The sequence below is a fragment of the Ascaphus truei genome, unplaced genomic scaffold (genome assembly GCF_040206685.1).
Source record: "Ascaphus truei isolate aAscTru1 unplaced genomic scaffold, aAscTru1.hap1 HAP1_SCAFFOLD_2532, whole genome shotgun sequence".
NCBI classification, from domain to species: Eukaryota; Metazoa; Chordata; class Amphibia; order Anura; family Ascaphidae; genus Ascaphus; species Ascaphus truei.
Genome location: NW_027455464.1, coordinates 10,400 through 35,000, shown reverse-complemented (window position 1 = coordinate 35,000; position 24,601 = coordinate 10,400). Strand labels below are relative to the sequence as shown.

General features: G+C 56.1%; 1 protein-coding gene across 1 annotated transcript in view; it reads left to right on the top strand.

Annotated features, from left to right (window-relative positions):
- EVPL (envoplakin) overlaps positions 1-24,323 on the top strand; it is a gene marked incomplete at its 5' end in the record, with an annotated part of 25,099 nt that extends 776 nt beyond the window's left edge. Inside the window, 17 exon segments of the mRNA XM_075582798.1 lie at positions 1,209-1,247; positions 2,243-2,272; positions 2,274-2,405; positions 3,291-3,398; positions 4,702-4,797; positions 5,157-5,420; positions 6,211-6,365; positions 6,460-6,557; positions 7,036-7,241; positions 8,971-9,149; positions 10,468-10,606; positions 13,468-13,661; positions 16,995-17,145; positions 17,665-17,748; positions 19,343-19,453; positions 19,546-19,638; positions 20,444-24,323. Coding sequence (XP_075438913.1) covers positions 1,209-1,247; positions 2,243-2,272; positions 2,274-2,405; positions 3,291-3,398; positions 4,702-4,797; positions 5,157-5,420; positions 6,211-6,365; positions 6,460-6,557; positions 7,036-7,241; positions 8,971-9,149; positions 10,468-10,606; positions 13,468-13,661; positions 16,995-17,145; positions 17,665-17,748; positions 19,343-19,453; positions 19,546-19,638; positions 20,444-23,905 — 5,541 coding nt within the window.
- Between the last annotated feature and the right edge of the window lie 278 nt (positions 24,324-24,601).

Here is a 24,601-nt window from a genome sequence, read left to right as displayed (position 1 = left end):
ACACGCACACACGTGCGCACACACACCCACCCACACCCCCATTCTCTCTCTCATCCCCTCCCCACATTCTCTCTCCCGGTAATACTATTATACAGTATATATATATATACACGCACACACGTGCGCACACACACCCCTATTCTCTCTCTCACCCCCTCCCCACATTCTCTCTCACTGGTAATACTATTATACAGTATATATATATATACACACACGCACACACGTGCGCACACACACCCACCCACACCCCCATTCTCTCTCTCACCCCCTCCCCACATTCTCTCTCACCGGTAATACTATTATACAGTATATATATATATACACGCACACACGTGCGCACACACACCCACCCACACCCCCATTCTCTCTCTCATCCCCTCCCCACATTCTCTCTAACCCCTTACCCCCATTCTCTCTACCCCCATTTTTTCTCTCACTCCCTCCATTCTCTCTCTCCTCCCTCCTCTCCGCATTCTCTCTCTCCCCCCTCTTTCCCCCATTCTCTCTCTCCCCCCTTTCCCCCATTCTCTCTCCCCCTATTCTCTCTCACTCCCCCTCCTCTCCCCCATTCTCAGAGAGGGAGGGATGTGATAGAGATGGTGAGAGAGAGAGAGGGGGGAGAGCCGTGGAGAGAGAGACAGAGGAGGAGGGGTTGGAAGAGAGAGAGAGAGAGGGAGAGGGAAGAGCAACAGGAGGAGAGTCATAGAGATGGGGGGAGAGTGAGAGACCAAGGGGGGCAGTGAGTGGGGGGTGGGAGAGAATGAGAGGTGGGGAGTGTGAGATGGGAAAAAGAAATAAAGGGGGCTAGAGAGGGAGAAAATGTGTTGGGGGGAGGGGGGGTCCCCGATGGTAACTGGAGTCCTTGGTCCTCGGGAGAACATTGGGAGGTGCGTGACATGGTGACACTCTTGGTCGGGAGGCAGTGAGTGAGTGAGTGGGGGAGGTCTCTCTAGAGACCTGGGGACATTATTGGGGTTCACTACTGGTTCTGGACAATTGGGGGGGGGGGGAAGAGTAATCATTACTAAGTGCTAAGCCGGAGGACACCTGTCGGACACTTGTGGATCAGTCGTTTCAGTGGGCATTAAGGTGTCTTTTGGCATAGCCTCGTTTAGTTGATATGGCCGGGAGTTTCTGTTTGACGGATCCGCAGGTACTGACGCGTTCTGTTTCCTCTGCTTCCTCTCTCCTTACTGATAATCTAACAGGATAATGCAGAAATCAAGAACCAGTACCGGGCTCTGCAGGTGAGTGACCCGATGACACGGTCCCCCCAACTGCAGGGTGACACAGGCGGAAGGGATCTGTCGTCCGTTGGAGACTGTCCCTTCCAACACAGGGTGACAGTGACACAAAAGGGGACATGTGACTCAGGGAGTCTGCCCCTCCCACCACAGAGTGACAGTGACACAAAAGGGGACATGTGACCGAGGGAGTCTGCCCCCCCCACCACAGGGTGACAGTGACACAACAGGGACATGTGACTCAGGGAGTCTGCCCCTCTGCCCACAGGGTGACAGTGACACAACAGGGACATGTGACTCAGGTAGTCTGTCCCTCCCCCCACAGGGTGACAGTGACACAAAAGGGACATGTGACTCAGGGAGTCTGCCCCTCCGCCCACAGGGTGACAGTGACACAACAGGGACATGTGACTCAGGGAGTCTGTCCCTCCCCCCACAGGGTGACAGTGACACAAAAGGGACATGTGACTCAGGGAGTCTGCCCCTCCCACCACAGGGTGACAGTGATACAAAGGGGACATGTGACTCAGGGAGTCTGCCCCTCCCACCACAGGGTGACAGTGACACAAAGGGGACATGTGACTCAGGGAGTCTGTCCCTCCCCCCACAAGGTGACAGTGACACAACAGGGACATGTGACTCAGGGAGTCTGTCCCTCCCCCCACAGGGTGACAGTGACACAACAGGGACATGTGACTCAGGGAGTCTGTCCCTCCCCCCACAGGGTGACAGTGACACAACAGGGACATGTGACTCAGGGAGTCTGCCCCTCCCCCCACAGGGTGACAGTGACACAAAAGGGACATGTGACTCAGGGAGTCTGCCCCTCCCCCGACAGGGTGACAGGGTGACAGGGTGACACAGACAGAACAGACCTATGGCCCATAGATGTGGTCCCCTCCGTAGCAGACAGTGACCGTGCCAGGGCCTCACATGTTGGGGTGTTCTGTACCTTGCACTGACCCCCCCCCCCCCCCGGTCCCTCCCTCTGCGCGCAGGAGGACTCGGCCTGGCGCGGGCGGAACCTGGGGCAGCCTGTACAACCACCTGCACGGCTGCACCAAGGAGCTGGTGTACCTGAGCGAGGAGCAGAACAAGATCCTGTGCCAGGACTGGAGCGACCAGATACCCGACTTACCTGCCACCCGCCGGCACTACGAGGTGGGCAGCCCGGGACCCCCCCCCCGCGCGCAGGGCAGCCAGGGACCCCCCCCCCCGCGTGCAGGGCAGCCAGGGAACCCCCCCGCACGCAGGGCAGCCAGGGAACCCCCCCCCCCCCCCGCGCGCAGGGCAGCCCGGGACCCCCCCCCCCCGCGCGCAGGGCAGCCAGGGAACCCCCCCCGCACGCAGGGCAGCCAGGGAACCCCCCCCCCCCCCCCCCGCGTGCAGGGCAGCCAGGGACCCCCCCCCCCCCCCCGCGTGCAGGGCAGCCAGGGACCCCCCCCCACGCGCAGGGCAGCCAGGGACTCCCCACGCGCAGGGGACACACTACTATAATGCTTGTGTCCGGTGGGTGGCCCACAGAGCTTACACTCTGATAAGCCACAGGGAGATAAGTTGACCAGTCTGGTGTTGGTAGCTGAAGGAACGTGGACATAAAGGGACTTGGCAAAGGGGACACTGTGCGTGGTGCTGTGGCTCCCACTTCAGGGGCCAGCACTTTACAACTCCCTGATCCATTAGACTCTCTCCGTTTCCCAGCTCCAGGTGGTGAAGGGTCGAGGCGGAAGTTACCCTCCTGCGGGGCTCTTTGTGGGGGGCAGCTATAAAGTAGATGCTCCTAGAAGCTCTGTAGTGATGCTCTGCAGAAATTATTTTGTAGCGATGCTCTGCAGAAATGCTCGGTAGGGATGCTCTGCAGAAATGCTCGGTAGGGATGCTCTGCAGAAATGCTTGGTAGGGATGCTCTGCAGAAATGCTCGGTAGGGATGCTCTGCAGAAATTCTCTGTAGTGATGCTCTGCAGAAATGCTCTGTAGGGATGTTATGCAGTGAAAGAGATGCTCTGCAGTGAGACGCTCTGCATTAACCCCTCTCTTCCCTGCAGCGGTTTAAGTCGGAGGAGTTGCTCGCCCAGGAGGACGTGGTGAACAAGCTGCTGGACGATGGGGAGAGGATGATCGAATTAAAGCACCCGGCTGCCAGCTGCATCCAGGTGAGGGGGATTCTGGGTCCTAGTGGCGTGTGCCATTGTCATTACACGGTAACAATGAATATCATTATCATTACACGTAACAATGCGTGACTTTGGCGTGTAACATTGTAATTACACTGTAACAATGCGTGACATTGGCGTGTAACATTGTAATTACACTGTAACAATGCGTGACGTTGGCGTGTAACATTGTAATTACACTGTAACAATGCGTGACGTTGGCGTGTAACATTGTAATTACACTGTAACAATGTGTGACGTTGATGTGTAACATTGTAATTACACTGTAACAATGCGTGACGTTGATGTGTAACATTGTAATTACACTGTAACAATGCGTGACGTTGATGTGTAACATTGTAATTACACTGTAACAATGCGTGACGTTGATGTGTAACATTGTAATTACACTGTAACAATGCGTGACGTTGATGTGTAACATTGTAATTACACTGTAACAATGCGTGACGTTGATGTGTAACATTGTAATTACACGGTAACAATGCGTGACGTTGACGTGTAACATTGTAATTACACGGTAACAATGCGTGACATTGGCGTGAAACATTGTAATTACACTGTAACAATGAGTGACATTGGCGTGTAACATTGTAATTACACTAACAATCCGTGACATTGGCGTGTAACATTGTAATTACACTGTAACAATGCGTGACATTGGCATGTACATTGTAATTACACTAACAATCCGTGACATTGGCGTGTAACATTGTAATTACACTGTAACAATGAGTGACATTGGCATGTAACATTGTAATTACACTAACAATCCGTGACATTGGCGTGTAACATTGTAATTACACTGTAACAATGCGTGACGTTGATGTGTAACATTGTAATTACACTGTAACAATGCGTGACGTTGATGTGTAAAATTGTAATTACACGGTAACAATGCGTGACGTTGACGTGTAACATTGTAATTACACGGTAACAATGTGTGACGTTGACGTGTAACATTGTAATTACACTAGCAATGCGTGACATTGGCGTGAAACATTGTAATTACACTGTAACAATGAGTGACATTGGCATGTAACATTGTAATTACACTGTAACAATGAGTGACATTGGCATGTAACATTGTAATTACACTAACAATCCGTGACATTGGCGTGTAACATTGTAATTACACTGTAACAATGCGTGACATTGGCGTGTAACATTGTAATAACACTGTAACAATGCTTGACGTTGGCGTGTAACATTGTAATAACACTGTAACAATGCGTGACGTTGGCGTGTAACAGTGTAACGACACGGTGCTTGGTATCCCTCTCAGGCTCACCACGAGGCCATGAAAGGCGAGTGGCAGAACTTCCTGAACCTTTGTATCTGCCAGGAGAACCATCTGAAGAACGCGGAGGACTACAAGAAGGTGAGGAGGGGGAGATACACGCTGCACTGTATAGTGAGGCCGAGTATCTATACACTGATACTGAACATGCTGCGCTGTTTAATGGCCCTGAGTATCTCTACACACCTCCACCCCCCCTGGCAATAAACACCTGAGTGATTGAGGTTGGAAGTCTGTGGTGATGCTCAGTACTGCTATATAAGGTGGTTGTGAGTGCTGATCTTTTCAGTGACCGCAATCTTCAAAGTGGGATTTGGGGGTTCCCGTCCCACACGTGTCCTGATTTTTACCAGGAGGTCCCAATAAAGTCTATTAAGATGCTGACTCCAGAGATATTCAGTGAAAGGTGACATGTCCGTCCCTCGTCTCCCCACCCACAGTTCCAGGAGGACACGGACTCCGTGGCCAAGACCCTCAAGACCGTGGGCACGAACCTAGACACCAAATTCGACAGGGACGCCCCCGGGGTGATAAGTGACCTGCAGCTGCAGCTGGAGAAGGAGGAGAAGCAGATGGTCCAGGTGGAGAGGAGCATACTCGATCTAAAGCAGCGCAGCCCGGATATCACACCCCTCAAACTGCGCAGGGCGCGCCCCAAGCAGCCAATCACCGTGGACACCATCTGCGACTGGGACTCAGGAGACGTAGGTGTACCCCTTATATCTGCCTTATCTGTTCCACTATCCCGTGCGCAAAGTAATTCAAGATCTCAGGCTGATCTGATGGTCCAGTGGTAATGGAGCAGGTGAACCATGGTTTGAATCATCTTCTTGAGACCCTTAGGGAGGTCTCCTGGTGACCTTGGACCTCCCCTCCTTGTGACATTTGAGAGGTGCCCATCCCAGGCACAAAATTATAGTGTAAGCTACTGATGTCATCTCCTTGTGACCTTGGGATGGTCCCCATGTGACCTTGAGATCTCCATCCTATTAACCAAAACCAGTGTTAGCTCCTGATGTCATCTCCTTGTGACCTTGGGGAGGTCTCCTTGTGACCTTGGGGAGGTCTCCTTGTGACCTTGGGGAGATCCCCACCCCATTCACCAAAACCATAGTGTAAGCTCCTGATGCCATCTCCTGGTGACCTTGGTGAGGTCCCCATCCCAGCCACCAAAATTAGAGTGTAAGCTCAAGGGACAGGAACACATTGTGCCTGCAAAGTTCTATGTACAAAAGAAACAATATTATCAAAAAAGAACAAATTATTATCAAAATAATAACGTAAATATGGTGATATATATTATTATTATTATTATTATTAAATATCAGGTTCACGGTTTCAGGTGACCCTGTAAAGGGGCAGGAAGCTAAGATTTGACATATTCTAAACACAGCTGAGACGACGGCACTGCAGGGTTTGGGTAACCATCACACCCCTTTCTGGGGTGGTTCTTCAGGGTAGAAACCTGCTAAATTCTCCCTGCCCCCCCCTCAGGTTCAGCTCAGCAAGGGAGAGACTTACACCCTGAAAGATAACAGCAAGCGGGAGAGCTGGGTGGTGCAGAGCCCCAGCGGACAGACAAAGGACGCCCCAGCCGTCTGCTTTGTCATCCCGCCCCCCGACCTGGAGGCCATCGATAAGGTCAAGAGGTGAGCGTGCGGGGGCTGGGGGGGGGGAGGGGGCTGCGGGATGACGGCGTTGGTGGGAAGAGCGCTCACTGACCACTGCGCCTTCCGTTCTCAGGCTGGACGGCGAGCTGAGCGAAGTGAGGAAGAAGAAAGACGCCGCGCAGAGCGCGCTGAAATCCAGCGCCCGGGAGCCCACGAAACCCAACCAACGGGGTAAGATGTGAGCACTGCCCCCTGCAGGGAGCCGAATCCTGGCCCCAAGAGCTGACAGCAGGGGGCGGGCAACTTCAGTCCTCATGAGCCACCAACAGGCCAGGCTTGAGGGATATCCCTGCTTCAGCACAGGTGGGTCAATCAGTGGCTCAGTCGGAGACTGAGCCACTGATTGACCCACCTGTGCTGAAGCAAGGACTGATTGAGGCACCTGTGCTGAAGCTGGGACTGATTGAGCCACCTGTGCTGAAGCAGGGATATCCTGAAAACCTGACCTGTTGGTTGCAGAGGGTGTCGGTTCCGGAGTAACCGAATCCGGATCCTGCCCCCCGCCGGGCGGTGCGAATATTTCATGTGCAATATAGCTGGTAAGCCCTAGGGGCAATAGCTGGCAGGCTCCGCTGGGAGGGAAGGGGTTAACTCGGGGGGCGATGGCACTGGGCGACATTGAAGGACGGTGCGTGCAATGTCTGGGCAGGTCCAGTCAGCGGGGCCCCTGCTCCGCCAGTCCGGACGTCCAGCGCCCCGAGTGAGGACGCCCAGGGGCCACAGCTGCTCAACCGGCTGAACAAGGTCTACGGTGACCTGCAGGAGACGGAGCAGGAGATGCTGGCGAGGGTGCGCTCACCGGTCAGCCGGACCTCCCCCTGCGAGGACCTCACCGGGAGGATTAAGGAGCAGGAGGTGAGCGAGGGAGCCCCCAACAGTGGAGGGAAGGGGGGAGGAGAGAGAGAGGGGAGGTGAAGGGGGGGAGAAGGGGGGGGGAGGTGGGGAAGGAGGAAATAGGGGTGAGGTGGGGAATGAGGGGATGGGGGGTGGGAGACGGGGGCAAAGGGGAGGGGGAGGGAGAAGAGGGGAGAGGAGGGGGAGGGAGAAGAGGGGAGAGGAGGGGGAGGGAGAAGAGGGGAGAGGAGGAGAGAGATGGGAGAGAGGGGGAACGGAGGAGAGGGGAGGGAGAAGAGGGGAGAGGAGGGGGAGGGAGAAGAGGGGAGAGGAGGGGGAGGGAGAAGAGGGGAGAGGAGGAGAGAGATGGGAGAGAGGGGGAACGGAGGAGAGGGGAGGGAGAAGAGGGGAGAGGAGGGGGAGGGAGAAGAGGGGAGAGGAGGGGGAGGGAGAAGAGGGGAGAGGAGGAGAGAGATGGGAGAGAGGGGGAACGGAGGAGAGGGGAGGGAGAAGAGGGGAGAGGAGGGGGAGGGAGAAGAGGGGAGAGGAGGGGGAGGGAGAAGAGGGGAGAGGAGGAGAGAGATGGGAGAGAGGGGGAACGGAGGAGAGGGGAGGGAGAAGAGGGGAGAGGAGGGGGAGGGAGAAGAGGGGAGAGGAGGGGGAGGGAGAAGAGGGGAGAGGAGGAGAGAGATGGGAGAGAGGGGGAACAGAGGAGAGGGGAGGGAGAAGAGGGGAGAGGAGGGGGAGGGAGAAGAGGGGAGAGGAGGGGTAGGGAGGGGAGAGGAGGAGAGATGGGAGAGAGGGGGAACGGAGGAGAGGGGAGGTGAAGGTGGGAGGTGGGGAAAGAGGAAATAGGGGAGGTGGGGAATGAGGGGATGGGGGGTGGGAGACGGGGGGGCAAAGGGGAGGGTGAGAGAGATGGGAGAGGAGGGGGGGAGAGAGGGAACGAAGGGGGGGGGGAGAGAGAGGGAAGGATGGGGAAGAGGGTGGGGAGCAACTTTAGAGGAGTTGCATCATCTCCAGTTGGCTGGAGAATAGTCTGCAGGACTGAAATACTGAGCAATAGTCTGCTTGATTCACAATTTGAAAGGTGTGATAGCCTGCACTGCATGATGAGAGGGGCATCCACAGGGTGAGATAGTCTGCAGGATTCACCACCTGCCAGGTGACATAGCCCGCCACAGGGTGAGATAGTCTGCAGCATTCACCACCTGCCAGGTGACATAGCCCGCCACAGGGTGAGATAGTCTGCAGGATTCACCACCTGCCAGGTGACATAGCCCGCCACAGAGGTGAGATAGTCTGCAGGATTCACCACCTGCCAGGTGACATAGCCCGCCACAGGGTGAGATAGTCTGCAGGATTCACCACCTGCCAGGTGACATAGCCCGCCACAGGGTGAGATAGTCTGCAGGATTCACCACCTGCCAGGTGACATAGCCCGCCACAGGGTGAGATAGTCTGCAGGATTCACCACCTGCCAGGTGACATAGCCCGCCACAGGGTGAGATAGTCTGCAGGATTCACCACCTGCCAGGTGACATAGCCCGCCACAGGGTGAGATAGTCTGCAGGATTCACCACCTGCCAGGTGACATAGCCCGCCACAGGGTGAGATAGTCTGCAGGATTCACCACCTGCCAGGTGACATAGCCCGCCACAGGTGCAGAACAATATAGGGAGAGCAGTTCCCACCTGTACACAGAGCCGCGCCTCTCTCTCACAGCTCAGGGCCCCCCTCTGTGTTTCAGGGAGCCGCCAGGCGTCTGCAGAGCATCGCAGCCGAGAAGGACGCCGCCCAGCAGGAATGTGAGAACTTTTTGATCATGATGCCGTCAGGTCCGGCGGCCGCGCAGCTCCCCGGCACGCTGACGAGCGTCGGCAACAAGTACAGAGACGTGAAGGCCCTGACATCGCTCTACGGAGAGGAGTACGCAGGGGTCGGGGGGCGCGGGGGTCACAGGGCAGAGGTCACGCTAAATCAGTGATTTGCATAGACGGCAATGGAGGGGCCATATGTCTCTTGAATTCAGCCCTGAGATCTCCCACGTGCAGAGTGCCTTATTGCCTTATTGCCCCCCCTCACTGCTGGGGAGTTTAACATCTAAATGTAACCCTTAATTCTGGAGTACCTTATTGCTATTACCCAGTGCTGGAGTACCTTATTACTATAGCCCAGTGCTGGAGTACCTTATTACTATTGCCCAGTGCTGGAGTACCTTATTACTATTGCCCAGTGCTGGAGTACCTTATTACTATTGCCTGGCTATGTCCCAGTGCTGGAGTACCTTATTGCTATAGCCTGGCTATGCCCCAGTGCTGGAGTACCTTATTACTATTGCCTGGCTATGCCCCAGTGCTGGAGTACCTTATTGCTATTGCCTGGCTATGCCCCAGTGCTGGAGTACCTTATTGCTATTGCCTGGCTATGCCACAGTGCAGGAGTACCTTATTACTATAGCCTGGCTATGCCCCAGTGCTGGAGTACCTTATTACTATTGCCTGGCTATGCCCCAGTGCTGGAGTACCTTATTACTATTGCCTGGCTATGCCCCAGTGCTGGAGTACCTTATTACTATAGCCTGGCTATGCCCCAGTGCTGGAGTACCTTATTACTATTGCCTGGCTATGCCTCAGTGCTGGAGTACCTTATTGCGATTGCCTGGCTATGCCCCAGTGCTGGAGTACCTTATTACTATTGCCTGGCTATGTCCCAGTGCTGGAGTACCTTATTACTATTGCCTGGCTATGTCCCAGTGCTGGAGTACCTTATTACTATAGCCTGGCTATGTCCCAGTGCTGGAGTACCTTATTACTATTGCCTGGCTATGCCCCAGTGCTGGAGTACCTTATTACTATTGCCTGGCTATGTCCCAGTGCTGGAGTACCTTATTGCTATAGCCTGGCTATGTCCCAGTGCTGGAGTACCTTATTACTATTGCCTGGCTATGCCCCAGTGCTGGAGTACCTTATTGCTATTGCCTGGCTATGTCCCAGTGCTGGAGTACCTTATTGCTATTGCCTGGCTATGTCCCAGTGCTGGAGTACCTTATTGCTATTGCCTGGCTATGCCCCAGTGCTGGAGTACCTTATTGCTTCCAGTTGCCCCACTGCAGGACCCCTCCGGTATTGAAGGTGCAGCCTTGGGGTGACTACATTTTAAAGCACCTTACAACACCCCAATGCAGAACCCTCACAGACCTAACGTGCCTCTTTGCCCCGTAATCGTGAGCTCTCCCCCCCCCCAGGGCTAAAGTTTCTCTCAACCTGGAGACCCAGATTAAGAAGACGGACGAGATTATTGGTGGGTTCGAGAGGATCCTGGCACAGGACGGGACCCTGCCCTCCTCCCCCAACACCCTCCAGGAGCGTTCCAGCGAGATCCAGGTGAGAAGGTCACCCCGTGTGTCTGGGTGTGAATAGAGGAGGTGGGTATAGGAGGGGAGCGGTGTATAGGAGGGGAGCTGGGTATATGAGGGGAGCGGTGTATAGGAGGGGAGCTGGGTATAGGAGGGGGAGCGGTGTATAGGATGGGAGCGGTGTATAGGAGGGGGAGCGGTGTATAGGAGGGGAGCTGGGTATATGAGGGGGAGCGGTGTATAGGAGGGGAGCTGGGTATAGGAGGGGGAGCGGTGTATAGGAGGGGAGCTGGGTATATGAGGGGAGCGGTGTATAGGAGGGGGAGCTGGGTATAGGAGGGGGAGCTGGGTATAGGAGGGGGAGCGGTGTATAGGAGGGGGAGCTGGGTATAGGAGGGGGAGGGGTGTATAGGATGGGAGCTGGGTATAGGAGGGGGAGCGGTGTATAGGATGGGAGCTGGGTATAGGAGGGGGAGCGGTGTATAGGAGGGGGAGCGGTGTATAGGAGGGGAGCTGGGTATGAATAGGGGAGCTGGGTATATGAGGGGGAGCGGTGTGTAGGAGGGGAGCTGGGTATATGAGGGGAAGCCGTGTATAGGAGGGGGAGCGGTGTATAGGAGGGGAGCGGTGTATAGGAGGGGAGCGGTGTATAGGATGGGAGCGGTGTATAGGAGGGGGAGCGGTGTATAGGATGGGAGCGGTGTATAGGAGGGGGAGCGGTGTATAGGAGGGGGAGCTGGGTATAGGAGGGGGAGTGGTGTATAGGAGGGGAGCTGGGTATAGGAGGGGGAGCGGTGTATAGGAGGGGAGCTGGGTATGAATAGGGGAGCGGTGTATAGGAGGGGGAGCGGTGTATAGGATGGGAGTTGGGTATAGGAGGGGGAGCGGTGTATAGGATGGGAGCTGGGTATAGGAGGGGGAGGGGTGTATAGGATGGGAGCGGTGTATAGGATGGGAGTTGGGTATAGGAGGGGAGCTGGGTATAGGACGGGAGCTGGGTATATGAGGGGGAGCGGTGTATAGGATGGGAGTTGGGTATAGGAGGGGGAGCGGTGTATAGGATGGGAGCTGGGTATAGGAGGGGGAGCGGTGTATAGGATGGGAGCTGGGTATATGAGGGGGAGCGGTGTATAGGAGGGGAGCTGGGTATATGAGGGGGAACGGTGTATAGGATGGGAGTTGGGTATAGGAGGGGGAGCGGTGTATAGGATGGGAGCTGGGTATAGGAGGGGGAGCGGTGTATAGGATGGGAGCTGGGTATAGGAGGGGGAGCGGTGTATAGGATGGGAGCTGGGTATAGGAGGGGGAGCGGTGTATAGGATGGGAGCTGGGTATAGGAGGGGGAGCGGTGTATAGGATGGGAGCTGGGTATATGAGGGGGAGCGGTGTATAGGATGGGAGCTGGGTATAGGAGGGGGAGCGGTGTATAGGATGGGAGCTGGGTATAGGAGGGGGAGCGGTGTATAGGATGGGAGTTGGGTATAGGAGGGGGAGCGGTGTATAGGATGGGAGCTGGGTATAGGAGGGGGAGGGGTGTATAGGATGGGAGCGGTGTATAGGATGGGAGTTGGGTATAGGAGGGGAGCTGGGTATATGAGGGGGAGCGGTGTATAGGATGGGAGTTGGGTATAGGAGGGGGAGCGGTGTATAGGATGGGAGCTGGGTATAGTAGGGGGAGCGGTGTATAGGATGGGAGCTGGGTATAGGATGGGAGCTGGGTATAGGATGGGAGCTGGGTATAGGAGGGGGAGCGGTGTATAGGAGGGGGAGCGGTGTATAGGATGGGTGCTGGGTATATGAGGGGGAGCAGTGTATAGGAGGGGGAGCGGTGTATAGGAGGGGCAGCGGTGTATAGGAGGGGGAGGGGTGTATAGTAGGGGAGGGGTGTATAGGATGGGAGCTGGGTATATGAGGGGGAGCGGTGTATAGGAGGGGGAGCGGTGTATAGGAGGGGGAGCGGTGTATAGGATGGGAGCTGGGTATAGGAGGGGGAGCGGTGTATAGGAGGGGGAGGGGTGTATAGGAGGGGAGGGGTGTATAGGAGGGGGAGGGGTGTATAGGAGGGGAGGGGTGTATAGGATGGGAGCTGGGTATATGAGGGGGAGCGGTGTATAGGAGGGGGAGCGGTGTATAGGAGGGGGAGGGGTGTAACGGAGGGGGAGGGGTGTATAGGAGGGGGAGCGGTGTATAGGATGGGAGCTGGGTATAGGAGGGGGAGCGGTGTATAGGAGGGGGAGGGGTGTATAGGAGGGGAGGGGTGTATAGGAGGGGGAGGGGTGTATAGGAGGGGAGGGGTGTATAGGATGGGAGCTGGGTATATGAGGGGGAGCGGTGTATAGGAGGGGGAGCGGTGTATAGGAGGGGGAGGGGTGTAACGGAGGGGGAGGGGTGTATAGGAGGGGGAGCGGTGTATAGGATGGGAGCGGTGTATAGGAGGGGGAGCTGGGTATATGAGGGGGAGCGGTGTATAGGATGGGAGCGGTGTATAGGAGGGGGAGCTGGGTATAGGAGGGGGAGCGGTGTATAGGATGGGAGCTGGGTATAGGAGGGGGAGCGGTGTATAGGAGGGGGAGCGGTGTATAGGAGGGGGAGGGGTGTAACGGAGGGGGAGGGGTGTATAGGAGGGGGAGCGGTGTATAGGATGGGAGCGGTGTATAGGAGGGGGAGCTGGGTATATGAGGGGGAGCGGTGTATAGGATGGGAGCGGTGTATAGGAGGGGGAGCTGGGTATAGGAGGGGGAGCGGTGTATAGGATGGGAGCTGGGTATAGGAGGGGGAGCGGTGTATAGGATGGGAGCTGGGTATAGGAGGGGGGGCAGCTGGCACTGTAGGTCCCTGCCCGGGCAGTGAAGGGTTTCTGCGTCTCCTGAACCTCACGCCCTCACCCAGAAAATGAAGCGCGACCTGGTGGACAAACAGGACAACCTGCTGAAGCTGAACCGCAGCCTGAAGGACACGGAGCTGATATGCAGCACACTGCAGAGCAACACCCAGGAGCACTGCCCCGACCTGCCACGCCAGCGCAGCCAGGTCCAGCGGCTCAACGACCGCTACCACGCCGTCGCTGACCAACTCGATCAGCGGTGAGACGCGGCCAGAGAGCTAGCCATCTAAATGTGTCGTGGCAGCCGAGTGCGACGGTCCCGATCCAATCACCACCCCATTCCTTCGCCTACCTATCGCGATATGGGAGGGGTAGTAGAGATATGTCTGGGGGGACAGGCAGAGGTGGGAGGCGGGGCTGCGTTGTCCCACTGGGTAACTTGTAAAGCGCGTCACGACGCAGAACGTTCAGTGATCTCCTAAACCTGACTGCGTCTCACCACGAGATCTTCATCCACCTTTTTCCCCCTTCGCTAACCCAGGGGGTGGGCAACTCCAGTCCTCAGGGGCCATGCTTTCAGGATATCCCTGCTTCAGCACAGGGGGCTCAGTCTTGAACTGCACCACTTCTGCAGAGGCAGGGATATCGTTAACACGTGAATCTAGGGGAGACAGGTACCATTGTATTTCACTAGCTCACTCCGACCTCTTTAGGACGGTGTATATGAAAGCCCATACTAAGCGGAGCGCCGGAGGAGGGGGGGTGGGTGGTGGTTTCCGACAATCAGTTAGCGACCCGGCAGAGAAGCACCTGGGGTTCTGTACACACGGGTCCCGCTGTAGTGAAGCAGCCGGGGCGCTAGGATCAGCTGCGCAGCGTTCCCGTGAGCCGGAGGTGGGATCAGCTGCGCAGCGTTCCCGTGAGGCGGAGGTGGGATCAGCTGCGCAGCGTTCCCGTGAGGCGGAGGTGGGATCAGCTGCGCAGCGTTCCCGTGAGGCGGAGGTGGGATCAGCTGCGCAGCGTTCCCGTGAGGCGGAGGTGGGATCAGCTGCGCAGCGTTCCCGTGAGCCGGAGGTGGGATCAGCTGCGCAGCGTTCCCGTGAGCCGGACGCTATGATCAGCTGCGCAGCGTTCCCGTGAGGCGGAGGTGGGATCAGCTGCGCAGCGTTCCCGTGAGCCGGAGGTGGGATCAGCTGCGCAGCGTTCCCGTGAGCCGGAGGTGGGATCAGCTGCGCAGCGTTCCCGTGAAGTGGAGGTGGGATCAGCTGCGCAGCGTTCCCGTGAGCCGGAGGTGGGATCAGCTGCGCAGCGTTCCCGTGAGGTGGAGGTGGGATCAGCTGCGCAGCGTTCCCGTGAGGTGGAGGTGGGATCAGCTGCGCAGCGTTCCCGTGAGGCGGAGGTGGGATCAGCTGCGCAGCGTTCCCGTGAGGTGGAGGTGGGATCAGCTGCGCAGCGTTCCCGTGAGGTGGAGGTGGGATCAGCTGCGCAGCGTTCCCGTGAGCCGGAGGTGGGATCAGCTGCGCAGCGTTCCCGTGAGCCGGGCGCTAGGATCAGCTGCGCAGCGTTCCCGTGAGCCGGAGGTGGGATCAGCTGCGCAGCGTTCCCGTGAGGTGGAGGTGGGATTAGCTGCGCAGCGTTCCCGTGAGGTGGAGGTGGGATCAGCTGCGCAGCGTTCCCGTGAGCCGGGCGCTAGGATCAGCTGCGCAGCGTTCCCGTGAGCCGGAGGTGGGATCAGCTGCGCAGCGTTCCCGTGAGCCGGAGGTGGGATCAGCTGCGCAGCGTTCCCGTGAGGTGGAGGTGGGATCAGCTGCGCAGCGTTCCCGTGAGGTGGAGGTGGGATCAGCTGCGCAGCGTTCCCGTGAGGTGGAGGTGGGATCAGCTGCGCAGCGTTCCCGTGAGGTGGAGGTGGGATCAGCTGCCCAGCGTTCCCGTGAGCCGGAGGTGGGATCAGCTGCGCAGCGTTCCCGTGAGGTGGAGGTGGGATCAGCTGCGCAGCGTTCCCGTGAGGTGGAGGTGGGATCAGCCGCGCAGCGTTCCCGTGAGGTGGAGGTGGGATCAGCCGCGCAGCGTTCCCGTGAGGTGGAGGTGGGATCAGCCGCGCAGCGTTCCCGTGAGGTGGAGGTGGGATCAGCTGCGCAGCGTTCCCGTGAGGTGGAGGTGGGATCAGCCGCGCAGCGTTCCCGTGAGGCGGAGGTGGGATCAGCTGCGCAGCGTTCCCGTGAGCCGGAGGTGGGATTAGCTGCGCAGCGTTCCCGTGAGCCGGAGGTGGGATCAGCTGCGCAGCGTTCCCGTGAGCCGGAGGTGGGATCAGCTGCGCAGCGTTCCCGTGAGGTGGAGGTGGGATCAGCTGCGCAGCGTTCCCGTGAGCCGGGCGCTAGGATCAGCTGCGCAGCGTTCCCGTGAGGTGGAGGTGGGATCAGCTGCGCAGCGTTCCCGTGAGCCGGAGGTGGGATCAGCTGCGCAGCGTTCCCGTGAGGCGGAGGTGGGATCAGCAGCGCAGCGTTCCCGTGAGGTGGAGGTGGGATCAGCTGCGCAGCGTTCCCGTGAGCCGGAGGTGGGATCAGCTGCGCAGCGTTCCCGTGAGGCGGAGGTGGGATCAGCTGCGCAGCGTTCCCGTGAGGTGGAGGTGGGATCAGCTGCGCAGCGTTCCCGTGAGCCGGAGGTGGGATCAGCTGCGCAGCGTTCCCGTGAGGTGGAGGTGGGATCAGCTGCGTAGCGTTCCCGTGAGGTGGAGGTGGGATCAGCCGCGCAACGTTCCCGTGAGGTGGAGGTGGGATCAGCTGCGTAGCGTTCCCGTGAGCCGGAGGTGGGATCAGCTGCGCAGCGTTCCCGTGAGCCGGAGGTGGGATCAGCTGCGCAGCGTTCCCGTGAGGTGGAGGTGGGATCAGCTGCGCAGCGTTCCCGTGAGGTGGAGGTGGGATCAGCTGCGTAGCATTCCCGTGAGGTGGAGGTGGGATCAGCTGCGCAGCGTTCCCGTGAGCCGGAGGTGGGATCAGCTGCGCAGCGTTCCCGTGAGGTGGAGGTGGGATCAGCTGCGCAGCGTTCCCGTGAGCCGGAGGTGGGATCAGCTGCGCAGCGTTCCCGTGAGGTGGAGGTGGGATCAGCTGCGCAGCGTTCCCGTGAGCCGGAGGTGGGATCAGCTGCGCAGCGTTCCCGTGAGGTGGAGGTGGGATTAGCTGCGCAGCGTTCCCGTGAGGTGGAGGTGGGATCAGCTGCGCAGCGTTCCCGTGAGGTGGAGGTGGGATCAGCTGCGCAGCGTTCCCGTGAGGTGGAGGTGGGATCAGCTGCGTAGCGTTCCCGTGAGCCGGAGGTGGGATCAGCTGCGCAGCGTTCCCGTGAGCCGGGCGCTAGGATCAGCTGCGCAGCGTTCCCGTGAGCCGGAGGTGGGATCAGCTGCGCAGCGTTCCCGTGAGCCGGAGGTGGGATCAGCTGCGCAGCGTTCCCGTGAGCCGGAGGTGGGATCAGCCGCGCAGCGTTCCCGTGAGGTGGAGGTGGGATCAGCTGCGCAGCGTTCCCGTGAGGTGGAGGTGGGATCACCGCGCAGCGTTCCCGTGAGGTGGAGGTGGGATCAGCCTCTCTCCTGTCCTCCCAGGGAGAAGATTCTGAGAGACGCTAGCCTGCCGTACCAGCAGCTTAAATCCTCCAGCGACAGCCTGGACACCTGGCTGAACGGCCTCCCCCGGAACCAGGTCAAACCATCAGATGGGCCCAGCCAGATCAACTACAAGCTGCAGTCCCAGAAGGTGAGGGAGGGTCCAAAACACGTGGGGGGGTGGGGGGGGGGAGGCAAGGAACAGGGGAGGTGGTGTGTGGGCAGTGTGGTGTTGGCACAAGGTTTATAGAGATAAAGTAACAGCCATGAAGGCTGAAAAGCAACATCGAGTTTAACTTGTGCTACGTTGTAACTGGTTGGGATACGCACCCTGTATTTATAACTATATATAACACTTTGTATATAGTGCCGACAGCACATAGAATGTTACTAGCATGTTATGTCCCTGCGCCAAAGAGCTTGCAATCCAATGATAATGCCTGAGGGTCGGGGAGATAAAGGCTCTGGCTCGCCTCCTTACCCCGGCAGTAACATTGTAACGGGGGCTGAACTGGCTCAGAACAAGTAGGGACTCTCCAGCCACAATATGCTGGACCAGTCCGGGTGCTCCGGGTGCCGGGGGGGGGGGGGGGGGGGGGTTGGGTTATCTCTACTCTAAGGAGCGGATAAGGGGGTCTCTGAATACTTTGGGTTCATTGTGTTCTCGCAGAGGCTGGTGGAAGAGATCCAGAGGAAGGAGCCGGAGAAGGATAACACGGTGAAACTGTCCCACGACCTTGTGAACGCCCTCAATGTAGGTCTAGCCATCAACTTCCATTTATCGCTCCAATGTCAACGCAACTGTACCCAATTGGCCAGCCAGGTTCGGGCTTCCAGGCACAGACCCCCCCCTCCCCCCCCCAACGGCTATTACACCAGCAGAGCTCATTATAAATATATTGCCAATGAAAATATCCCGTGTGAGCTCATTCACGTCTTAGACAGGTCTGCAACCCCGCCCTTCCCCATTATCTCCTAGCATACAGTGCTCCCACTGCAGCAAGGGATTCTGGGAAATGGCATGCAAATGAGCACACTGTGTCACCTTTTTGCTTCAAATCCATTTTGATCCGGACCCCTATATAAGCTTATATTGTAACTCCATGGAACCCTGAAAATGTTGGGTGAGGTAACGGAAACCCCAATCCGCGTGTCCGATCAACGTCAAAATACTGTCGCTGTCGTTAAGATTATATATATTAAAAAATAAATAAATAATATAATATATAAAAAGATATAATTACATTATATATAAAAAAATTAAATGTAGCATTCTATTATATATATAATGTATTAAGCAGTAGTCCCGCCTAACTAGCCCCCATTTTCTTACAACGTGGAACTGGGAAGTCCCACGGAGCTTATCTACGCTTTCGTCCGCTCCAGAGACCCCATTAATTCCCGAGACACTTCCTGGTGAAGGAATCGGTGTTACTTCCTGGTGAAGGCATCGGTGTTACTTCCTGGTGAAGGCATCGGTGTTACTTCCTGGTGAAGGCACCGGTGTTACTTCCTGGTGAAGGAATCGGTGTTACTTCCTGGTGAAGGCATCGGTGTTACTTCCTGGTGAAGGCACCGGTGTTACTTCCTGGTGAAGGAATCGGTGTTACTTCCTGGTGAAGGCACCGGTGTTACTTAGTGGTGAAGGCATTGGTGTTACTTCCTGGTGAAGGCACCGGTGTTACTTCCTGGTGAAAAAGGAGTTTAAATGACCAACCAATATGCCGCCACAACCAATGGCGTTGGCAGAACTGCTGTTTTGCCAATAGCCGTATAACATGAAGTAAAACTTTGACTGGACATGACGTTAGGGTGGCCAGGTGGCTTCTTCAAAAATATTGGACACAATGGTGAAAGGCGCAACGCGCTCGGGACACACGCACACACCTCTCCATGCTCTTTCTTCCTCTCCCAACCCCAGGCTCCTGCCATTTCCTCCTGATTGGCTGCATTACGCAGCAACAGCCAATCAGGTTGAAAGAAACTGCCCAGCCCCCTAGCAACAGCCCTGATCTCTCTCTGCTCAGGGAAATCCTGTGGCCCCCGCAAAGCAAATCAGGTCACTGTCCAGAGAGGTAATACCGGACACATACATGTCCAGTATTACCTCTCATTTTGTACTGGACAGTGTGTCTAAATACAGGACAGTCCGGTTCAATACTAGACACCTGGCACCCCTACATGATGTCATCTGGCAAAATGAAATGGGATTGGGAGAGGAAGAGCGAAATACGTGGGCAAGGGCCTGTTACAGACTCTCTGGGCTCGGTGGAAAACCACAACAGAATCCGCTGCTTCTCTCCTCTCTCCATTCTCCACCTGTTTTGTTTTTTTAACCCCTTTCACAGGAGTACGAGACGCAGGCTGACCGGTACTGCTCCACTCTGGACGACTCCGTAAGCGCCAGCTCCCCCAAGAAACCGCGCGTCGCCACCCTGCAGGATGGCATCGAGCACCAGGTGGGTGCGGCTGGGGATAGAGAGGAGGGGACCGGGCGAGGCCCAGTTAGGGATAACACCTTCTGAACGCTCTCTCTTTAACCCTTCATTAGCAAAAAGATCTGGTGAAACGTTACACGGAGGCCGCGGTGGAGAGCAAGCAGCAGCTGAACCAGCTGGAGTTTGCCAGGAAGGTTTTGGAAAAGGTGATTATAGTGGTTAGCGGCTAATACGCCGAGATATAGGAATCTGTTCAGAATGACACCGTGCAGAAGGGGCCCCTAATGTCTCACCTATCCAAGTCCAACAATGACCACAGTGCTACAACCCTTCCCACTTCACTGAGACCTCAGATAACCTCGCAGTTACCTTCCCTTCCAGTCCTATTGCACCTATAGTCAGGGCCGCAGACAGACTTCCTGGGGCCCAGGACTAGAGTTATGATTGGACACCCCCCCCCAGTGGCGGCAATCTTGCGAGCCCCCATTTCACACCCTGCAAACCCCCTCCTTTATTCCCCCCCCCCCCCTCTTCCCATGTATTTCTCTCACCTCCGTCTGACCCCCTCTTCCTCACTCCTTCTCCTCTCACCAGCTTTCATCATTTACACCCACTCAATCACGCTCCCCCAATCCCCCCTCCTCCTCACACGCCTTCCCTTCCCCCCACCCCTCCCCCAGCCCCACACTATCCCCCCACAAAACACATTAATAAAACAACACACCCCAAATACATACAAAAACACACGTCTCTGCTCTCCTCCCCTGCCGGAGACCCTGCCTACAGTAATTGTGTGTGTGTGTGTGTGTGTGAGCTTTTTTTTCTTTCCACCTACTTCTGCTTTAAGGAGAAAAATTGAAAATAAAACACTGATACCATTCCCTCCTCCTTCTCCAACACTCTGCTCATGTCCGATCTTAGCGTAAGAGCAGTCCAGCCAGCGCTCCTCATCCACCCATCGTCTTTACACGTTTGGACACATGCAATATTACCTTTCCGTTCTTTTTGCAGACCGACGTTCAGGACAGCTCCCAGATGTCGGTGCAGCAGAACCTGCGCTCGGAGAACACCATGAGGTCCACCAAGGAGTCGGAGAACCTGCTGAAAGAGTTGGAGGACGAGAAGAGAAAGGTTTCCCTGGTGCAGGGGACGCTGGAGGAGAACAGGAAGCGGCTGCTGCTGCTCAAGACACAGAGACCCGTGGAGCGGCTGGAGGAGAAAGAGGTGGTGCAGTATTACCGGGAGCCCAGGTTGGAGAGCGAGCTGGCAGCACTGAGGAGTCAAGTGGAGAGCGCCTACAAAGAGAGAGAAGCCACGCAGTCACAGATCGAGGTGGTGAGCAAGAAAGTGGTGAGCCTGGAGAGCCAGAGGAAGAACGTCAAACCCCAGATGCTGACCAAGGAGGTCACAGAGATAGAAAAGGACTCCAACATGGAGTCTCAGGCATCCACCCTGAGGCAGGAGATCAAGCATCTGAAGGAGGAGAACAACTCCATCTACATGGAGCTGGAGCGGCTCAAGAAAGAGGTGCTTGCACTGGAGCAGAAGCAGCCAAACATCAAAGAGAAGGTGGTGCTGAAGGAGGTGGTGAAGCTGGAACGGGACCCGGAGATGATGAAGGCCTCCAGGACGCTGCAGCTGCAGATTGACGATGAGACATTCCGGAGGAAGTCACTGCAGGACAACATTGTGAAGCTGAAGTGCAGGACAGAGGAACTGGAGAAATTGATAGAATCGGTGGAGCCGAAGGTCATAGTGAAAGAGGTGAAGAAGGTGGAGCAGGACCCAGAAATCCTGAAGGAGGCGGCCAGGCTCAGGACGCTTATCGAGGAAGAGAGACGGAAGAGCGTGACGCTGATCCGGGATATTACAGAGTTGCAGTCCACGTATGTGGTGGTGGAGAAGCAAAAACCGAGGGTGGAAATTAAGGAAAGGGTCAACGAGATATATGTCGTGGACCCCGAGACTGAGAGGGAGATCACTCGGTTGAAGAATGCACTGCAAGAGGTTACCTCTAAAAAAATCGTTTATGAGAAGGAGCTGAACACGGTCTACAGTGAAGTGACTTTGCTGAAGTCACAGAAGCCCACGGTGGAGTATAAGGAGCTGGTCAAGGAAGTGGTCAAGTTAGAGAAGAGTCCAGAGGTGCTTAGGGAGATAGAGAGGCTGAGAGAGCAGATGAGAGATCTGGAGTCAGCAAACAGCAGATGGGTGGAGCAAAAATCCAAGCTGTCCAAAGAGAGAGACCAGTGGAAGACAGATAGGTCGAAGGTGGAAACCAAGACAGTTAACAAGGAAGTTATTAAGTATGAAAACGACCCTGTGTTGGAAAGGGAGGTAGAGCGCCTGCGTCAGGAAGTGCGAGACGAATCCCAGAAAAGGAGGGAGATGGAGGACACAGTGTACGACTTGCAAAATAAGTACATCATGATGGAGAGAAGAAAGCCAGAGGAAAGAGTGGTGGTGCAAGAGGTGGTCCTCCTACAGAAGGACCCCAAGGTGAGAGAGGACCATAACAGGCTTGGCAGGACGCTGGACGAGGAAGCGAGCAACAGGCGTCGCCTGGAACGCGAGGTGCAGCAGGTGCGGACTCTGGTGGAAGAAAAGGAAAAGTTGCTGAACTTCCAGGAAGAGAGGGACAAGAAGCTGGCAGCAGAGAAGGAGCTGCGTCAGATCACACAGAGGATCAAGGAGATTGAGGAGAGCCCTGCTCCCGTGCAGGAGAAGATTGTGATGGAGGAAGTATTGAAGGTAGAAAAGGATCCCATACTGGAAAAGTCAGCAAACCTTCTGCGCATTGACCTGAACAAGGAGAAGAGCCAGATGCTGAACCTAGAGAGGGAGTGCAAAAACCTTCAGATAAAGATAGACATCATACAGAAGGAGAAATTGCTGGAGAAGACCATCTACAAGGAGGTGATCCGAGTGGAGAAGGACAAGGTGATACAGAACGAGAGGGTCAGGTTGCGAGAGCTCTACAACAAGGAGCGTAACGCCAGGCAGAACGCAGAGGATGAGAACAGGAGAGTCAAGGAGAAGATCGAGAGGGTGGATGGCATGAAGAGAACGTGGTCAAGGGAGGAAGCCGATCTTTTGAAAGCAAGAGCGCAGGCGCAGCAGGAGAAAGCCACACTGGAAAACGAGCTCCGGGAACTGGGGAGACAAAAGCAGCAGAAGAGCGTGTTCTTGAGCAAGGAGTCAGAACTCCTCACCCAAAGAGCACAGAATGACCGGCAGAAGAAGATCCAGTTGGGGCAAGAGCTATCCCTACTGGAAACCGACATCCTGAAGGAGAAAGACCACATCTACGAGAAGGAGAGAAGCATCAGGGACCTGCAGTCCCGCGTCAACCGCGAAGAGCGCAACCAGGAGACGCAAATGAGGGAGACCAATGTCTCCACGAAAATTTCTATCCTGGACCCAGACACTGGAAAGGAAATGTCGCCCTATGAAGCTTACAAGAGAGGCATCATAGATAGGAACCAGTATATCCAGCTGCAGGAACTAGAGTGTGACTGGGAGGAGATTTCCACCATGGGCTCCAGCGGTGAAATATCTGTCCTGTTGGATAAGAAAAGCGGAAAGCAATATTCTATCGAAGAAGCTTTGAGGACTAGGAATATCACCAAGGAGGAGCTCCAGATGTACCGAGACGGCAATCTCCCGATTTCAGAGTTTGCCCTGCTGGTGGCCGGAGAAAGCAAGCCTGCGTCACTGTCCATCGGCTCCATCATTGGGTCCAAGTCCCCACTCACGTCCCCCAAAAGCCAAACCCATACCCAGAGTTTCTTCACCCAAAGCTCCCCCAAGGTCTTCCACGACGACAGCTTCCCCATCTCTGGAATCTACGACTCCACCATAGACACCAAATGCACGGTCAGAAGCGCAGTGACCAGGAAAATGCTGGATCCGGCGACGGGTCAGAAGCTGCTGGAAGCTCAGGCTGCCACCGGCGGCATCATCGACATTCTAAGCAAAGACCGGTATTCGATTCATAAAGCCATAGACAGGGGGCTCATCGATGGCAACAACATGCACAGTCTGCTCAACGCCCAGAAAGCTTTCACGGGTGTGGAGGACCCAACGACCAAGAAGCGTCTGTCCGTGGGAGAGGCCGTGCAGAAGGGACTAATGACCAAGGAGGCAGCCTTCCCCTACCTGCAGGTTCAGCACCTCACGGGAGGTCTTATTGACCCCAAGAAGACGGGCAGGATCCCAGTGTCGGAGGCCGTTGGGCTGGGGATGGTCAGCAAAGACCTGGCCGCTCAAATCCAGGATGAGACGAACTACGAAAAGAATCTCATAGACCCCCTCACCAAGGAGAAGATGAACTACAAGGACGCCATGGCACAGTCCCGGAGGGACTGCGTGAGTGGCCTCCTGCTTCTCCCGGCGGCTTCAGAGAGCTACCAGCATGCCACCTACCGCCCTGTGAACACCATCTCCTCCATGTCGTCCTCCTACAAGTACTAGGGGCGAGGGTAACTGACCTTCCCATTCAAATGTATCCACTCCCCCAAGGAACCGAGATCCGGCCCAGGGTCCTGTTGCTGTGTCCTATTTTATAATAATGTCGTTTGTATCGTTCCTGTCGGTAAAATAGTTTCATTCCCCGTTCCAGGTTCCTTAATGGCGGAGATGTCCAGTACCCGTGGTGTATGTAATCTGTGTCTTCTTAGGCCGCGCTTATAGTCCCAGCGACGTCGCGTCAAAACAAAATGTGTTGCATCCGTCGCGTGCGCTTGTAGTAGGGGCGACGCGACCGCTCGGTCGCGATCGCTGGAAATCAATTCAATTAGATTTTTTTTTCAGCGACCGCAGCGTGACGTCACCGGCGCCGGGACGATAAGCGCGGCCTTGCTGTATTCGTCAATAAAAGACTTGCCCCCGATTTTATTCTCTTTTCTTTTTATATCACGAAATTTGCTGCTCCGTCCGCATCAGGCGTGGCCAGCGCCAGTCCTCAAGCGCCACCAACAGGTGAGTCTTCAACTGAGCCACCTGTGCTGAAGCAGGGATACCCTGAAACCTCACCTGTTGGTGGCCCTTGAGGATTGGAGTTGGCCGCCCCTTATCTACATTGAATTAATTATCTATTAGATGTGGGGGGGTCTGACCCAGTCTTTAACGTTGCATGGATCCATGTATCTTCATGGTGGTTAGATAGCG